At 35.4% G+C, this 17548-nt stretch overlaps 4 protein-coding genes across 11 annotated transcripts; 2 read left to right on the top strand and 2 right to left on the bottom strand.

Moving 5' to 3' along the window:
• Positions 1 to 351: 351 nt before the first annotated feature.
• LOC103501416 (glucan endo-1,3-beta-glucosidase 12) lies at positions 352 to 2015 on the bottom strand. Its single transcript, XM_008464986.3, has one exon. The coding sequence runs from the start codon at positions 1793 to 1795 to the stop codon at positions 629 to 631; it is 1167 nt and encodes a 388-aa protein (XP_008463208.1). The 5' UTR covers positions 1796 to 2015; the 3' UTR covers positions 352 to 628.
• Positions 2016 to 4488: 2473 nt separating this feature from the next.
• On the bottom strand, positions 4489 to 8646 carry LOC103501414 (uncharacterized protein At2g39910). Of its 2 annotated transcripts, XM_008464985.3 has the most exons (8): positions 8333 to 8639; positions 7720 to 8251; positions 7530 to 7616; positions 7142 to 7332; positions 6781 to 6976; positions 5698 to 5762; positions 4915 to 5016; positions 4489 to 4836 (listed from the first exon to the last, which is right to left on the bottom strand). In XM_008464985.3, exons 1-8 carry the CDS (start codon positions 8371 to 8373, stop codon positions 4722 to 4724), a joined length of 1329 nt encoding a protein of 442 aa, XP_008463207.2. In that variant the 5' UTR covers positions 8374 to 8639; the 3' UTR covers positions 4489 to 4721. The 2 variants fall into 2 exon arrangements, 1 of the variants encoding a protein (XP_008463207.2); XR_007823854.1 differs by lacking the exon at positions 4489 to 4836 and having other exon boundaries at positions 4935 to 5016; positions 6228 to 6976; positions 8333 to 8646.
• Positions 8647 to 11483: 2837 nt separating this feature from the next.
• On the top strand, positions 11484 to 14293 carry LOC103501413 (LIM domain-containing protein WLIM2b-like). 4 transcript variants are annotated; one of them, XM_008464983.3, is made up of 6 exons: positions 11484 to 11693; positions 12109 to 12344; positions 12947 to 13046; positions 13148 to 13182; positions 13266 to 13355; positions 13832 to 14293. In XM_008464983.3, the coding sequence occupies exons 2-6, from the start codon at positions 12210 to 12212 to the stop codon at positions 14057 to 14059; spliced, it is 588 nt and encodes a 195-aa protein (XP_008463205.1). In that variant the 5' UTR covers positions 11484 to 11693; positions 12109 to 12209; the 3' UTR covers positions 14060 to 14293. The 4 variants fall into 4 exon arrangements, with proteins under 4 accessions (XP_008463205.1, XP_008463204.1, XP_008463203.1 ...); XM_008464982.3 differs by having other exon boundaries at positions 11484 to 11905; XM_008464981.3 differs by having other exon boundaries at positions 11484 to 11975.
• Positions 14294 to 14398: 105 nt separating this feature from the next.
• LOC103501410 (proliferating cell nuclear antigen-like) lies at positions 14399 to 17545 on the top strand. Of its 4 annotated transcripts, none has more exons than XM_051090510.1 (5): positions 14399 to 14635; positions 15623 to 15917; positions 16134 to 16286; positions 16369 to 16466; positions 16821 to 17545. In XM_051090510.1, the coding sequence occupies exons 1-5, from the start codon at positions 14633 to 14635 to the stop codon at positions 17304 to 17306; spliced, it is 1035 nt and encodes a 344-aa protein (XP_050946467.1). In that variant the 5' UTR covers positions 14399 to 14632; the 3' UTR covers positions 17307 to 17545. The 4 variants fall into 4 exon arrangements, with proteins under 4 accessions (XP_050946467.1, XP_050946465.1, XP_050946466.1 ...); XM_051090508.1 differs by having other exon boundaries at positions 14400 to 14635; positions 15585 to 15917; XM_051090509.1 differs by lacking the exon at positions 14399 to 14635 and adding an exon at positions 15285 to 15515 and having other exon boundaries at positions 15585 to 15917.
• The last annotated feature ends 3 nt before the right edge of the window (positions 17546 to 17548 follow it).

The raw sequence follows: 17548 nt of genomic DNA, 5'->3' as shown, positions 1-17548 counted from the left end.
TCCCTCTCTCAAGACCAGTTTTTCACTTTACTCTTTTTTTTTTCCAAGTATTCATTCAATCACTCTCCTAATGTTTAGGAACCCCCACCCACCATCTTTTCCATAGGGAACACCTTTTCACTATAACATTGAAATCTGATAATCCTTTAATGGTGTTTTTAAAGTTTAGAATGGAAAATAACAATTTGCATGTACCTTTCCATTCCCAGTGTAAATGAAATACTTCATAACAAGGTCAAAGATGAAATACTTCATAACAATGTCAAAGATTAAATACTTCGCTATCAATTACCATACACCATATCCAAATGATTCATCAAAAACAATAAACAAAAAGAGGCAATCACTATATGGAAACTAAGAACCAAACTTCATTGAATACTTTTCTATTGAAGATTGTAACTCATCTGAACAAAAATTCAGAAAAGAAAATTTACAGCCATTGACATCTAAGCAAACGATGAAAGCTATCTTTAATATCAAGGGAAGTTGCCATAACAAGAAACAGCAACAGAAAGCTCAAGAATCACAGAATTCACAAAACGCAGGTTAAACTCATCAGGAATTAGAGCTTAACCTACTTTCAGCACCCCAAAGAAAAATTTATGAAAATGAAATGTGTAAGATTTTACCACAACTTCGTTAGAGCGAAAACCCCAAAACACCAGGCTGCAATCGTTAGAATAGCTCTTTGCTCTCCAATTCTGGCAGACTTGGAGAAGACAACATCATACTTCTTTGTCATATTGGGATACAGAAGCCCCCATTTTCGCACAGGTCGAGCTCCCTGTTCTTCTTCCCCATCAAACAGCTGATATATGTAAGTTTGCATCACTCCTTCCCTCCTCAACGGCGTTCCAAAACCCGATTTCAGGTGTGCAACCAACCCCTTCAGGTACATTTCCGCGTAAGCAGGATTCGCTTCGACCTCGCTGGGGTCGGTCCCAAAGCTTGGCCACCCAGTCTCCGTCACGATCAATGGAACATTCTCGTGTCCGGCCACAGCCATTGCACTAATCACTGCATCTATCATGGAGTCAAAAAGATTCCGGTACCGGACACCAGTGACCACATCATCTCTGAAATTGAAAGGGTGATTCTGAAACAGAGCATACGCAATTGGGATTTCGGAGTTCAATCGGTACAAATTGTAAGGGTAAATATTGATCAAGAACGACGAATTAGTGTCTCGAAGAAACTGAAGCAAAGGCCTAATCACATCATCGGAAACAGGATCTTGAAACCTAGCCGCCGAAGGAGGGAACGGATTTGCCATAATACTAACGAACGAAAACGTAGTGGAAACCGAAATTTGACGAATCCCCAAATTTCGGAGAGCCGTGTAAACATTTCTGATTGCGGGTAAAAGAAGCGTCGTTAAGTCGGGGGATGCTTCGAGAAAGTTGTTACCAACGGAGATAGTGGTGATGATGGTTCGAGGGTAGAAAGGGACGACATGAATGTAAAGCCATTGGAGAGCGGCGGAGCGATTGGCGGCGATGGGGGCGACCATGGAATTAGGGATAGTGAGGAGGAGGGTGATGTTGGTGTAGGCGAAGGCTCGGACAACGTTGGGGTCGGAATCTTCGAGCCTGACGGCGGTGAGTTTGAGGGAATCTATGGCTTTGGCCACTGAGTCGGGTGGGTGGAGGCGGTGGGTGGAGTTGGCGGTGGTGGTGGCGGTGGAGGGAGAGAAGGTGACACCGATTGTGGTGAGGGAGTTGGTTGGATGGGAAAGTGAGAGAAAGAAGAAGAGAAAGAGAGAAATGGTGAGGAAGGTTGAGGGGAGCAACATGGCGGAAGATGGGCCGGAGAGAGAAGTGATGGGCGGCGATTGAATTGGCAGTTATAGGTTGAGGGTGTGCTTCTCCGTTGCTGTGAGAGTGAGTTAGATTTGGCGGGAATTTCCGTTGCTATTGCAACTTAGTACTACTCGTTACTATTTTTATTTTAAAGGGTAAATCATTTTATAATGGAGAATTATTGTTAGAAAATTTAAAACTATCATACAACAATTTGACATTTATTTGGTTCTCTTATAATTTTACTTTTTTAATCTCTTGAATTTTTATAGATTTATGAATAGTGGTTTGAGACAAAATTTAAGTTTAAAATCAAAATGCATCAACTTGACTACAACCAATATCGACACTATTACATCACACTTACATAATTGTCTAACCAAAATACAATTCACTAAATATAACATCAATATATTAATATATTGTTCAATCTCCGATTTTAGGATAAAGATATGTTTGGTGTCCACCACAAGATGAATGCTCTCCTATTTCGACTTTCTCATAACCTTCGGTAGTATAGACTAGAAGAGAAGGTCATAGTGAGATGAGCCGTTTATCACCACAATACGTGCCAAGTGGAAGTGCAATGATGTATGCAACTGAACTTAACCAAGTAGGGATTGGGGTTGATAAATCGTAAACATTAATTTGTTTGGCCACTTCGATAGTTTTAAGATGTATACTCATAAAATATTAGTAAAAAAAGGGCAATCATATGTTAATCTCAATATCTAGATGTCACACCCTCTCAAAGATCACCTACTTATGACCCGAGAGACAATGAAGTCAACAGATTTCGTTCTCCTTTCTCTGCCACCTGTTGACCCTTCTAAACTTAATTGAACTACATAAATGACACAAGAACAACATGCTAACAAACAAATTAAAGTAACCTTAGCTTACAATAAACTTTAGCATATGTAGGGTAGGTTTGGCTCGATGATCACTACCTCAAAAGTGAGAAAAAAATTTGAAAGGCTAAATCAAAAGAACGTAGTAAATGACAGTTTAAAACATAATTATGCATAAACCTTAAACTTTAACTTTTGTAAACATTTAGCCATTTCAAAACATTTCTTACCTATGAAACATGTTATTTTCAAACATATAGGAAAATCATAGCATAAATTTAACTTTAACATTCATCCATGACCCATCTTTAACATGAAACATAGGTGTAGATACACCACACGTCAAAAGACGTCCTTCTTTTAACATAGGTATAGTTCTAACTGTATCCTTCTCCTCGTAGGCACAAAAGATTGCACATTCCCTGATGTTCAATGAATGTAGGCTCGTCAACCACTACATCAGTAATGGAGTACCACCATGTGAACATAACTGCTATAAAGGGTAGCATAGAACATACGGGCATAGACTCGTGTAAAACTTAATTGAAAACTTGACTTAAATATATCCTTTCCTTCAAATCATATGGTCATAAATATGCTTTTACATAACATACATTTTTGGAAAACTAGCTTAAATTCATGCTTTGATTAAATCAAGAGTACAGTTTGTACATCATTCACTAAAGAGTAAGAACATCATTCAGAATTCTCTAAACATGCTTAAATCATTTTACTTATAAACTTATGCTTAAACAACTCAAACCCATTCAACGTAAACCTAGTTTGAAAACATGCTTGGAAATAACTATAAAATATTTTGGTCACTCACAGGACTAAGTTTCCCTTTTGCTTAGAATGCTTGGTACAAACCCTAAAACTTCTTCTCGCCTGATGATCCTTTAGTAGCACAAAACTTAAGTAATTTCTTAACAAAAATCTCAAAATAACCTTATTCTTTCTTGACCTTTTCTCCTTATTTAACTAATCTTCAAAATAGATTAGTCATCCTTTAGTTTCCAAAACTCGTCTGCTTATGCTTAGTCGCAAAATGCGTGAAATATGTTGAACACTTGGATTCCAACTCCACCAAACACTTAACTTTTAGTGATCTCGACAGGAATTGGCTTGAGATCACCAATTAAACTCTTTTCTGTCTCTAGTCTCAACCAACACAATACCGAGATAGCCTTGAGATCCTTCCAATTTTCTCTTTTACCTTCAATCTCGATCGGACTCCTGGCCGAGATTGCCCAAAATCTCCTTAGGCTTGCTTCTTTACATTCAATCTCAGCCCAACAAACACTGAGATTGCCTCAAGATGAACCTTCTACCTTCAAATCTTGCTTGCGTTTCCACATGACAACTCGAGATTTCTTAATAACTTCCTTTCTACTTCCAATCTCAGTTGAGTAATACCTCAAGATGGACCAAGTCCTATCCTTAAGACCCTTCTAATCTTTATCTCGGTAGTCCTGGACTAAGATGCCCCGGTCATAGCATCGAGATTTGCTTTCTGCTTTCCATCTTGCCTGAGATTACTCAAGATTGCCCCGAGATTCCCTTTCTTTTTTAGGCTTGGATCTCACACCAGATATATTAATAACAAAATTTGTAACTTTATTTAAAAATAAAAACAACTAAATTATTAATTAAAATTAGTTTTATAATTTTTTATTTACAGAAACATCTATTGATAGTGATGAAAATTAACATTCTAACATTGGTATCAAATGGACGAACTCGTTACTCTATGTGCTGTTCAAATTTCACGACACTTTGAACTTAACTCTTCTCCTTGATTTTATGGATGGAGCCAATTGAGAGAAGCTAAAAAATTAAAAGAACGCACTAATTTTATACATGTAGCTAATATATTCTCTCCTGAGTTTTTCCATAGAAAATAAAACTTAAACTTACGCAAGAATTTCAAAATACCAATAATCACTGTACAAGAAAGAAAACTATACCCAAAATGCTTTGGCACCGCTAACCAAAGCTCTGAGTTCATGTTGAATTTGCATTCAGTCTTCAGATTATCGAGTTCCCACTATTTATAATACGATGATGCTCAACAGTCAACGCAATCTGTGATGTCCAATCTTGTTAAAGATGTAGAAAGCGAAACCAAGTTTTGATGATCCTTGAGCTTGTTCCAAGCTGCTTTAAACTGCTGGCCTTTGCTCCTGAGAATAACCAAAAATCAGAACCTCAAGTTTCAATCAGGACAAGTAAACATGATATGAGAAGGGCCCTATTCTTACTCCTGGAGCAGCATAAGTGCATCAACAATATGCTTTCTGATTGCATCACCAGAACTTCTTGTTGCGGCCTTTTCGTATAACATTGCAAGTTCATCCACCAATCTGCCACCAGTATATAGTTATATGAGGAGAAAGTTCTAAACCAATAGATAAATGCAGCAGCGTGTGGCAGAAATATGAAGATGGCCATTGAAATAGTGTGAGAAAAAGTGTTGTCCTGTTATTATTCTTGATGGCTATATTACGTTGTTTCTAAAGATCTTCATGCACACAGAATTAATCCGTCTAAATGTCATGCCAAAATAGTAATGCAAAGGAATAACTGTATCATGATCCTGAAAACTCTGGTTGAACTTCATCCAACACTAAGTACAGAATTATGGAGGCCTCCAGTCCTCTCCAATACTCAATTAATGGATTTCTTCGGTCCCATATGGCTGGATAGGATTGCCTAACATATACCCTATATTCCCACACAGATTCTCTCCTATAATTATTTTCTTAAATAACCATGGGTACGTGACTAATCCTATAGAATCACCGCTTGATCCTATTACATTTGGCACTTTAGGATCAAGCAGAAAAATTGATTGATTTGAACTGAGAATAGCTTGATTAAGCAGTTGAAAACAGGTAAAAGTAGGTGAAGAAAGCACAGCAGAATTTCAACGGATGAAACTGGGAAAAAAAGTAGCCAGCACAAACTACATAGCAAACCATAAATCATAAAAGAAAAAGTTTAGGATATCAGATCCAAGAAACGTGAAACATAAACTTCATTACCTTTCAACATATGGTGTATTCCTTATCCATGTTAACCTCACAACTGTTTGTATTCTCTGTAGAACCTGTCCATTTATAACATGATAATTTAACCAATAAATCCAGGTAGTACACACAAAATGAACTGAACTTATACAATCGTGTCGGGCAGATAAAAGCAACATGTTGACATTTGAGAGCAGTCTTCACTCTCTAGGAGTGAGCACTAGCCAAGAAACCCTGATGTTCACCAGTCCAACTCCCAAGGGACTTGAATCACAAATATAAACAATTACACCTATAACCTTTCTCTTTCAAAAACCAACACCGAGACAAAGTTATAATCACAGCAAAACAAGTGGCCATGTTTTATAGTACTCAAAATGTAGAGCATCTTCAAGAGTCGAAAACCTGTTTGATCAGAGTATTAGTTTTGCAATTAAGAGTTGATTGTTTAGAGATCTATGACGTGATTTCTTCTCGACTGAGAAAATGCGAGTTCACAAAATTCATTGTAAACATGTATGTTTCTTTCAATATTTACTAAATACCTGTAAAAGGTAGAAGGACAAATTGGATTGCTCTTTCCTTCGCAGAAGAAAACATTGGTAGGAAATTTAAGGTCCCTGCCCTTGCTCTTCCAGTGCAGGATAAAGTAAGAATTTTATCTTTTAAGAAAAAAGGGGAGAAAATTCTTCGATGCTTTAACAGATAGACTGCAAATCAGGAAACTGAAGCAAGAAATTTTTCAATAGAATTTGACGCAAGAAAGTTAACTTTTAAAAGCCTCTGATATATTCTCAAAGAAGAACGTTTTCTTACTAACCAGAAGTAGAAGCGTCTTAAGTTAATATCTTAAGAATTCAGAGAATAGATATAGTATGAATAATATTTAATCTACCTACTAAACACCATTACAATTTAACAGTAATTTATTGCTTCGAGAAAAAAGAAGAGAATCTCCCATCTCTCATTCCTCCTATTTTCCATTATTCTCTTCTAGTTGTCAAATATATAATGCCCATTGGTAGGTGCTATCAGGAAGTATTATTCACCATACAATATCATCCTGTATATTTCAAATGACAAATCTATATCACTTACTAGTAAAGTGGTCTCATCATCTTCAGCATTCATCCACTGGAAGAAAAGTGGAAATATGCGCCTTGTATGAGCCAATAGCACCAATCCCATACAATGGAAAAGAGGCTCAATGTGTCGAAGCCATGCAATGCGACGTTCCTTGTTTCTTGGCTGCCGCTCCAAGTGACCCAACATCTCATTAACCATCCTTTCAATCCTATGCAAGTATGCAAATGAAAATATATATGTGTATGCGTGTATGTGTGTTTGACGAGGATTCAAAACCCACACAGTTAAAATAACTAGAGGTCAGATAAGCATGAGTTCTAGGCTTCTAGCAAGGTTGTCACTTATTACCAAATGATGAGAAAAAAGAGTCTACCATGAGCTACGAGGATTCATATTGTGAACGCTAGTTGCAAGAAGAACCGACATTTCAACCACATAAGGCCATATTTCATCACTTGATGGGACATTTGAGCAGCATGCATCAAGAATCACATCTTCATACCAACCAAGCTCTGCAGCATTGACATTTTTTGCAAGATGTATAAAACTAAGCATGCCCTGCCCCTGAAAATAGGAAAAGAAATTAAACCCTTTCATTCAGTAACATAAGCAACTGCAAACTACGAAATTGAGAGAGAAGCTCCTCGTTCACACAGCAGAAATCTGAATCAAGATACTAAGCTCCATTTCCAGCATGAGTCTAAAATCCAACAGAATTGGCAAGTATCAGAGATAGCAAACAGGGAAATCAGAATGCGTACTTTGACTTCCGGTGACCAGTGATCAAGAGCAGTCAGTCCACAAGGAATCACCAAATTACACAACTTCCCCAAATGTGGATAATCAATCTGCAACAATTTATCCAGAAACAAACCTCAATCAACCCAAAATACCGGAAACATAAACGTCCATTGAACTACAGTATATCTAACAATAAAAAAAACCTCCGACCTGAGTAATGAACCATCCAAGTTGATGGGCCGCAACAATAGCAAACCCCACAGGCACCCTCGCTGATGCAGCAGAGACCTCGTCGACCTCGTCAGATTTATCTATCGAGCTCTCCTTAATACTATCCTTCAACAACGGAAGAACCTTAGGAATGATTTCCACCACCAATCTTTTCTCCTCCGGTATCAAACTAAAATCTAAACCCAGCTCCTCAATGTTCTTTGAAAACCCGTGGCAGGAAGCAGAGGCATAGGCCTTTGAGAGCATTCGAAAAGCTGACTCGGCAGTGAGTGCGAGGTCTTCCGTAATCCATGAAAGAAGGTCAAAGGTCGAGGAACGGGAAGACAATATTAAAGCACATGCCAGTGTGAAGTCTTTGATGGAGGAGTAAATATCGTCCTCAGAAGGACTGATTCGAAGTGATGTTTTTCGAGGTAGAAGGGATTCAAGAATGGGTTTAACAGAGACATTCGACCCCTCTGAAGGCTTATCGCAGATATTCGAAAGGGATTTGATGATTGGTTCTGAAAACCTAAAATTACAAAAAGGACAAATTACATCAAGGAATTGGAGAGGAAGAGAAGGAGAGAACGTGTGAACAATAGGAACTTACTGAATACAGAGGTCATGAAGAAGTTGAAGGGAGTTCGACATTGTAATGACTCAGTAGGAAACGGCTTCTGTTTCAACGGATTGATTAGGGTTTATATGAGAATTGAAATTGAAGTGTTGGCGAGAGGTGATCGGGAAAAATGGTTGAAACCCAAATTCAGTGAAGATGATTGGGGAATTGAATTCAATAGGCGCCAAATATGTATTAATTTCTGATTTTCTTCATCGCATTTCCAAGGGAGGTGTTCTTCATAAAGGCCCAAACTATTTTTTGTTCAAGTTATTAGTTATTACAACCAATCTTCTAATTCAAACTAACAAAACTTTTGAAAATCTAAATACAAATCATTTCAAGATTTTTACTCAAACTTTTGAAACCAAAAACTTTCAAGCAAATAATATCTCAAAAAAACATTTAAATAAGCTTTCACAAATTTTAATAAACATCACCTTCATACTTCTCCAAAATACAAACCTTTATAAGGGGCGTTTGGTATTTAAAGTCAACCCATGTTGGACCATAATAAAATTTATGGATTAAGAAGTCAAACCTATAGGTTTAGAAAATACTTTTTTTTTTATTGAATGCCATATGTTTTAGAAAAATTTTCACTTAAATATCTTACCATTAATCATCGAGACAACAAATATTAGCCAACTTGACGATCAACCATAATAACCGATCGACTTTCATGACGACCGATCATCTTAACTGTTGACTCCGAATCTATTGACCGTCGATGATCAATCATTTTGATTGTCACTGACCTACAACTATAGAAGTTTCGACAACCAATCGTTATCATTAGTTATTGGAGTGAAGTTGAAGTCCATCTTCGAGGGTGTTCTTGAAGTTGTGAAGTTGGAGACTTAGAGCTTCAATCAAGAATCAAGAAAGCTTGGGTGTTTAGCAAAATTCTCTAGATCGTCAAAAATTTGTCTTCTTTACAAATGAAGAGAACTTTTTCATTTATAGAGTTCCTTGCTCTACTTTTATGGACTCTTTTATGGACTTGAGCTTGGTGGGACCATACTCATGCGCTCAATCACATGTATTTAGGTGATATTTGTTTTACTAAACTTATTTTTTTGGGTCAATTGAATTTTAGCCTAACTAAATAATATTTAATTGAATCAAAATAATTAATTTGATCCAATTGTCATAATAAACCTGTGACAGAATTGTCCAATTTGTCTTTAAATTTAATTTGAGACACATGCCAATTTTTAGTTAATTCTAAATACAATTATTTTAGTAAATGATGTAGCAATTTGTGATTCGTTCCAAAATTTCTTATTCAACCGTTTTAATTAGACGTTGGCAATGATCTTCACCAAGGCTTCTTACACTATTTATCATGAGTTTGAATAGTAAACAATATTCAAGTCCATTGATTACTTTTTTTTTTCTAATTCAATCATAGAAAATATTTGTCTGCCAATCCCAAACACCACCCTCGTCGACTATTGTTGACCGACTATTGGGTGTCACTTTTGACAAGTCCGTCGCCAAACTTCCGGACCACAACTTTGGCAACCGCCATAAACCTTAAAGAATTAATAAAAATGAATTTTTAAATTTTTTTTCTTTGATTCATTTTCCAAATAGGCCTTTTATTTAATTACAGTAACTTTTTTTAAAATATTTTTTATTCCTATTTTCTTTTCTTCTTTAGTTTTTTTATAATAATAATAATTATTAGATCATCTTTTTTAATCATCTATTTTCTCTTCCTTGTTTAAAACTAATATGAGATTTTGTTTATTTTGTTATATTTTTCTTGGGTGAAAATAGATGAACTATCAAGTATATATAAATCAAATATTAATATATTGGTAATATGATATAAAATTTAAATATATATCACATGTATCAGCATTTATTTTTAGCTTAATAACATTTTTTTATTTTTTCATTGGTCAATTTAACTAAAGGCTTAGAACTTATTGGATTGATTTAAACTCATTAGATAGAAGTGATTTAAGATACATTACATGCACATCACAGGAGGGCAACATAGCCATAACTATGGCTAAAAGGTAAGTGACTTTTGCTTTGCATGATTCTTTTGGTTATACTTATTTTAAAACTATTAAACCCTTTTAATGTCGCTTAACTGAAACTTTCGTGAACATTATTCAACTTATTATATTTTATGAATGGTTTGTAATATTCATAATTATACCATTCATGTTAATGTAAGTGTAATCAAATTTATTGTTATTGAATATTAAAATTTTTCATATTTACATTATTGTCGTGAAAAATCAATAGAGTTAAAAAAATTGAATTAGAAGTACAAAATATGAAAAAAAATCAATTAAAATCTTGATACATGATAAATTTAAGATATACAACTCATAAAAAAAAACTAAACCAAATATATTAGCTAAATTCAGTAATTCAAAACCAACACCCAAATATAGGCATAAAAAATACAAATTCCCAAATCCTACACCTAACACACAAGCATTTATAATTCCCAGAATCAAAACTCCGATCAAATAAGTCTACAGACATTCAATTTCTACGAATTTGATTCCAAACCTGCACACCAATCCCTCTCTCAATACTTTCAAATAGGAAGTTTTCAACCGGTCAATGCTTTCAAATCAAACAAAACTTTCAATCAATCCATACTTTTTATTAGACAACAATTAATCCTTCAACTTTCAAATACATAATAGGAAAGATGCACAAATTTGAAGTAGCCTAACAAAAATCACTACTCGTCAACAACATCAGTGGAGATGGTTATCCATTGATAACACCAACAGATAATGTGTAAGTTTGTCGTGGAAATTTTTATTGCAATAGAGACTGTCAATGCATTAGGGTTACAATATATCTAATCATCCCTAAATGATTGACCGAACATGACACGATTATAAGGATAGTGTAATTTGTATGTAACGAGTGGATAATAATCATAAATAACTTTGAAAATGGGTCATACTTATAAAAACTTCTATTACTAAACCTTCAAAATAGTTTTGAATTAATTGATATTTAGTCCATAAAATTTTGACAACAAACTATTAATATAGATTAACTATGAACAGTTTGGGGATTTTATTTTTATCCATACAACATGGTCCTCAGTCACCATCAATCAAGCTAAACTCTTATGAACTAATTGAGAGTTAAAATCTACAATTAAGAGACTTAATCCACTATCAAAATCGTCAAAGCATAACCATGGCTAGACGACAGACGACTGAAGTCTAAATTATAAAATAGAAGGCGAACGAGACACAACGACACGTCGTTACTCTGCAGAATGCCGATGGTGGAGCTCCAGTACTGAAAAAAGTTGAAGTAGAAAGTCACACCCGGAGGGAGTAAAGTTTAAGCAAGCAATGTGTGTTTTTCCGGCAAAGATATTTCCTCAGATCCCTTTTCACTTTATCTCTTTTTTCCTCTATAAAGAAAATCGACGCTGTGAATAATCTATCATAAATTATTTGTTTCTGCCTTTCGCTTTATCTTTCATTTCTTTATCTTTTTCTTCCCTGCTCCACTTGCTATAACCAAATACATTCCCTGCATTATGTTACTTTCATGATTTGAGAGGTACCCTTCTTCCATTTCGATTGCATTTCAGCTCTAATCAAGATCTTGTTCCTTCAGCATTTTGATCTGGGTTTGATCCTCTTAGCTCATCGGCTTTATTTTCTGTGATTCCCAACTCATTGGTTGCAGTTTCTTTCTTCGTCTTCTGAAATTTTTTATTCTGGGTTTTTGTGTTTTGATTGTGTTTGATGAAATGATAATAGGAGAAGGGAGTTTGTTTGATCGGGATAGCTTGGTGGGCTTTGAATTGGAGGAGATTCTGGTTGATTGGGAATAGTTAGATCTACTCTAAGGATTTTTAGCGATGTCGTTTATTGGCACCCAACAGAAGTGCAAAGCTTGTGACAAAACTGTGTACCCTGTAGATCAGTTATCTGCTGATGGAGTTTCTTTCCACAAGTCATGTTTCAAATGTAGCCATTGCAAAGGAACTCTTAAGGTACATCACTATATTTTCAGGACTCAGTGATAGCTTTTCTTTTATGTTATCCTTAATATTCAACTGTTTTGCCTCACTTGAACTTCAAAAAGAATGGAGAAAGTTGAAGGATCTTTAAATTGAAAAGTTATAGGGAGTGTATGAGGAACTGTTTTCAAAACAACAATAAGTAAGAAAAGACGGTGTTTGGGTAACTATTTTTATTTATCATCATTTTTTAGTTATTATCCTACAGATGATGTATTCTTCTGAACAATTAAAACTGGTTTTTCTCCCACATAAATCCTTACCTTAAAAGCCATCCGTTCAGTTACAGAAAATCAAAAGAGCAAAACAGCCTCCCAAACAGCCTCCCAAACAAACCCTTGGTTTCATTAATTATCTCTCCTCTCAGAGCCATGTTTATAAAACTGTTCTCTCTCTACCTCTCTCTGGCTCCCTTCTTTTGAGGGTTTTCATGGACAATTAGAGTGAGTACTGTGTGAGGTTTAAAAGGTAAACAGATAAAATATAATTTGAGCTTATATATATATAAGCCGAGCATTTTTTGGGGGGTAAGAATGTGAGAAGTTGTTCTAAAATAACTTGTTAAATTCTTTCAGCTGAGTAATTATTCTTCAATGGATGGTGTTTTGTACTGTAAGCCTCATTTTGAGCAGCTCTTCAAGGAAACTGGCAACTTCAGCAAGAACTTTCTATCTCGTATGTTCCAAACATTCGTCCAATATAGGAGACACTATACATTATTGATCTTGTAAGTATTGCTTGTTACTAACACCTTCTATACTTCTCTTTTTCTACAGCTGCAAAGTCCTCTGAGAAGCCAACTCCGGAGCTGGTAAATTTAAAATCAATGCTACAGTTAGTTGTTATTGAATTTATGAACCGTATGCTCATTCAGTAGCCTCTTCTTGATTCTAGACTAGGTCGCCAAGCAGAGCTGCCAGCATGTTTTCTGGGACACAAGAAAAGTGTGCTACATGTGGGAAAACTGCTTATCCACTGGAGAAGGTTAGTTTAGAAGGCGTTGGAAAGATATCCAAAAATTTAGAACCTGCTTAATCATATCAATGGTCAATTTTCTCACCCTTTTCGAACCATCTGCATATCTATGATGGACTGAATAATCTTCTGTGGTTGTTTGAACTTGTTTAGCATACTATTGTTTTGACATCTACATATCAACCTCTATAAGAAAGGGGTATTCATTAAAGCTACTACATCTAAATGAGTAGTTGGTTTTTCTGAACGGCTTGAATGCTGCTCTTGTTTAAGCCAACTAGTGAACTTCATTTGTAGGCTTTGAGGAACTGCGGAACTTATATGTCATGTTCTTAATTTACTTGATCTATAGTATGTCCTGCTGAGGTAGAAATGGTTGCATCTCAACTTTTAGTTTTAAGTAGTTTTTCTGGCATTGGTAATTTGTATGATCTGTCCGGTTGTTATTTTATCAGTAATGGATCGTGTGAATTGCTTTTATCCAGGTTACAGTTGAGAGTCAAGCCTATCACAAGTCGTGTTTTAAATGCTCACATGGTGGCTGTTCTTTATCTCCATCAAACTATGCTGCACTTGAAGGAATTTTGTACTGCAAACACCACTTTTCACAGCTTTTCAAGGAAAAGGGAAGCTACAACCATCTGATAAAATCTGCATCAATGAAGCGTCAAGCAGCAACCTCCGATTCGGACCCTTCAAAAGTTGAGTCATAAACTTCCAATTTGTGGTTTTGTTGAGTCCATTTTCCCTCTGCTTTCCTCCTACCCCAGTGTGTTCTACTTTGATCCTCACGCTGTTTTGATTGGAAACAAAAAAAGAAACTTGCACGAGTCTCCAGCTCGTCATGTTGAGCCTAATTGTTTGTTTGTTTGTTGCATGGAACTTCAAACAAACCGTTTGACAGTGGGCAATGATTTGCCTAAACTTTATGAAAACATTTTGCAACATTTAGTTTTGTGTTACTAGAAGATAGATATGGAGTTATTATGTTCCTTGCTGAAATCTTCTCTGTTTTCACGTTGACAAGTTTTTCGAGTGGTTTGGAAAACATCACTCTCTCATCTTGATATCAGTTTGGAACTGACCTAAATCATTGCTATCTTTTAGAAGTTTTCTTTGGTTGTCAAATGCAATATTGGAGGACCTTGCATGTCTAGCTGCTCCTGAAGAATGGTTAAATCCACTACTTTTTCTTCGACGATCAATCTACACACCATGGAGTAGTTGGGAATCAAACCGTTTTGCAAATAGCGAACAATAAATCTTTCTAATTATTGATGAATTAAATGGTGAGTGAATTTTTTTATGCATTCTAGGCCAAATGTCTTCTAAATAAAAGTGTTCAAGAACTATTTTATATGTTTTTACTTTTATTAAATTACTAATTTAGTTTACGAATCTATTTAGTCCTTGAATTGTGTTGGTCAAAAAGCTTTAGACTTTCTATTTTGTATTCAATAGATTTCTATAAATTCAAATTCTTTAAAAAATAATTAATCTCCCAAATATAAAATTGATTTTTTTTTTTTTTTTTGTAAACTTCTATTTTTTGCCTAGTATATCCATAAAGATCAAACAATTTGAAAGACTAAAAGCTTTTTGTAATTTTAAAAGTTCAATAAACTAGTATGTGCAATAAATATCAAGATTTATTAAATAAGTTTGTAATTTAATCTTAAACTTATTTTAAACCTTCTGTACTCTCAAATGTGTTTTTGAAATTCTAACTAAAATTCAAAAACTAAAAAAGAAGAACACTTTGAAAGAATCTTCTTTCCCCAGAATAAACACTTTGGGGGCTGCTTCAAAAGTGGTACTAAGAAGTGAGTTTTTTTTTTTAAGGGGCAGGAAGTGAATATGTAAATAAAAGAAAAGGGCATTTAATGACTGAAATTAAAAAAGATAAGGTTTAAAACTCTCCCTCTTTATTTATATATATATATATATAAAAAAAAAAGTACAAGGAAGACGGAGGGTTGCATTCCTTTGCTTGTCTTAAATTTTCTCTTTGACAAATAAATAACGTTATTTGTCTTTGATTATGTATATTAATGTGAGTACACAATCAACCCAAACTAAAATAACATAAAGAAGAAATAGAAGAAATAGGAAACGACGTCGTAGCTGATCTGGCGGGAATTGTAGTCCCACAGTCCCGCCCAAGCTCAGGTTGGGGTCTCTCCCTCTTTGTATCCTTCGGTTATATCACAAATTTCATTTCTTTCCATTTCTTCGTAGTTCATTATATCACAATGTTGGAGCTCCGTCTACTTCAGGGGTCTCTTCTCAAGAAGGTTCTCGAGGCCATGAAGGATCTCGTCAACGACGCCAACTTCGATTGTTCCCCCACTGGTTTCTCCCTCCAAGCTATGGATTCCAGTCACGTCGCTTTAGTTTCTCTTCTTCTCCGTTCTGAGTGTTTCGAGCATTATCGCTGCGATCGTACCATCTCCATGGGAATGAACCTCAACAATATGGCTAAGATGCTCCGTTGCGCTGGTAACGACGATATTGTTACTCTTAAGGCTGATGATGGTAGCGATTCCCTCACCTTCATGTTTGAAAATCCTTGTGAGCTACTACTTAACTATTTTCATTTTCTTCTCTCTTTCCCTTTTTTTTCTTTTTTTTTTTTTTTAATTTACTCTTATGTAACTAACTAATGTTTACGGATTGTTTTATGTTCAAATGATTTTCTACTGGTTACTTAAGTAGGGTTTTAGATTCTGTCAATGATAAGCAATAATGTTATTCTGACTTCTTCTTGTTGTTCTTTTCCACGTTTAGCGCAAGATAAGATAGCTGATTTTGAGATGAAGCTGATGGATATTGATAGTGAGCATCTTGGAATTCCTGATGCTGAATACCAGTCTATTGTTAAAATGCCAGCGGTTGAGTTTGCCAGGATTTGTAAGGATCTTAGCTCCATTGGCGATACTGGTAAACGTCTGAATCGTTTTTGGTTTCATTTTTTAGTAATATTCTAATTTGCAAAGCCTAATGAATTATCGCTTTGTTCCAGTTCTGATCTCCGTGTCCAAGGAAGGAGTTCAATTCTCTACTAGAGGTGACATCGGTACTGCAAACATAGTTTGTAGACGAAATACCACAGTTGACAAGGTATTTTCCTCAAAATCACTTATGAAACAACCCCAATTTTAAATTCAATTTAATGTTTGATTTCGAATGATTTTAAGCCTAAGAAAAAAGGTGATATGAGCTATGTTATGTTCTATAAGCTAATGTCGCCCATTTGTTGGTCATGTCCATGGGAACAATTGCCGCGCTCAAGGTTTTTCCTTCAAAACACCCTAAAAACAACCTTAAAGCTTTCGAACTGTTTTTGAACCACAAAAGTGAATTTAAACATTTTGATCTATTGTTATAGGCTATGTTCTAATCTATTCATAGAAAAAATGTCGTGCAATTATTTTGTTTTGATGGCTTCTTTCTTTGTGGATTGAAATCGTACAGCCTGAAGAAGCTGTTATGATAGAGATGGAAGAACCAGTTAGCTTAACGTTTGCCCTGAGGTACCTCAACTCTTTTACAAAGGCAACCCCTCTAGCAAACCAGGTGACTATTAGCATGTCTTCAGATCTGCCTGTAGTGGTTGAATACAGAATTGAAGACATGGGTTATATAAGATACTACTTGGCTCCTAAGATCGAAGAAGAAGATGAAGCTGCAGCAATTAGCAAACCAGAGACAGAGCCCAAACATACAGCAAAGGCAAAACCCAAAGCAGATTTGAAGCCAAAATTTGAGGCTCACCCTGAATCTGAATCTGAGATGAAGTCTGAAGAAGACAAAGGGTCTGTAATTGAGATCAAGGATAAAGACAACAAGTCTGTATTTGTAATCAATGATGAAGAAAAGAATTCATCAGTCAAAAGCAAGGCACAAGAGGAAACCAATACTCCCAAAGAACCGAAGATTGAAACAATGGACCTTGAGTGATGAGTTATCATGAAAAATCAATTAGTAAGTAGGAAACATTAGCCACTTTTTTAACTCCTGTTGGTTAGGAGTGATTTTGTGGATTACAAGCAAGAAGTGATGGCTATATGTTTGTTTAGATACACTCTAATGTAATTGGAATATTTTGTAAGAATCTTCATTCAGATAATATTTTGGAGTCGGGATTCTCAAATCCTCTGACCATGGAAGGAGAAATGACAAGTAGATTTGTTTCTTTTTTT

This window comes from Cucumis melo, chromosome 10, assembly GCF_025177605.1.
Source record: "Cucumis melo cultivar AY chromosome 10, USDA_Cmelo_AY_1.0, whole genome shotgun sequence".
Taxonomy (NCBI): domain Eukaryota; kingdom Viridiplantae; phylum Streptophyta; class Magnoliopsida; order Cucurbitales; family Cucurbitaceae; genus Cucumis; species Cucumis melo.
Note: the sequence above shows the minus strand (reverse complement) of the source record. Positions and strands in the feature narration are given on the sequence as shown.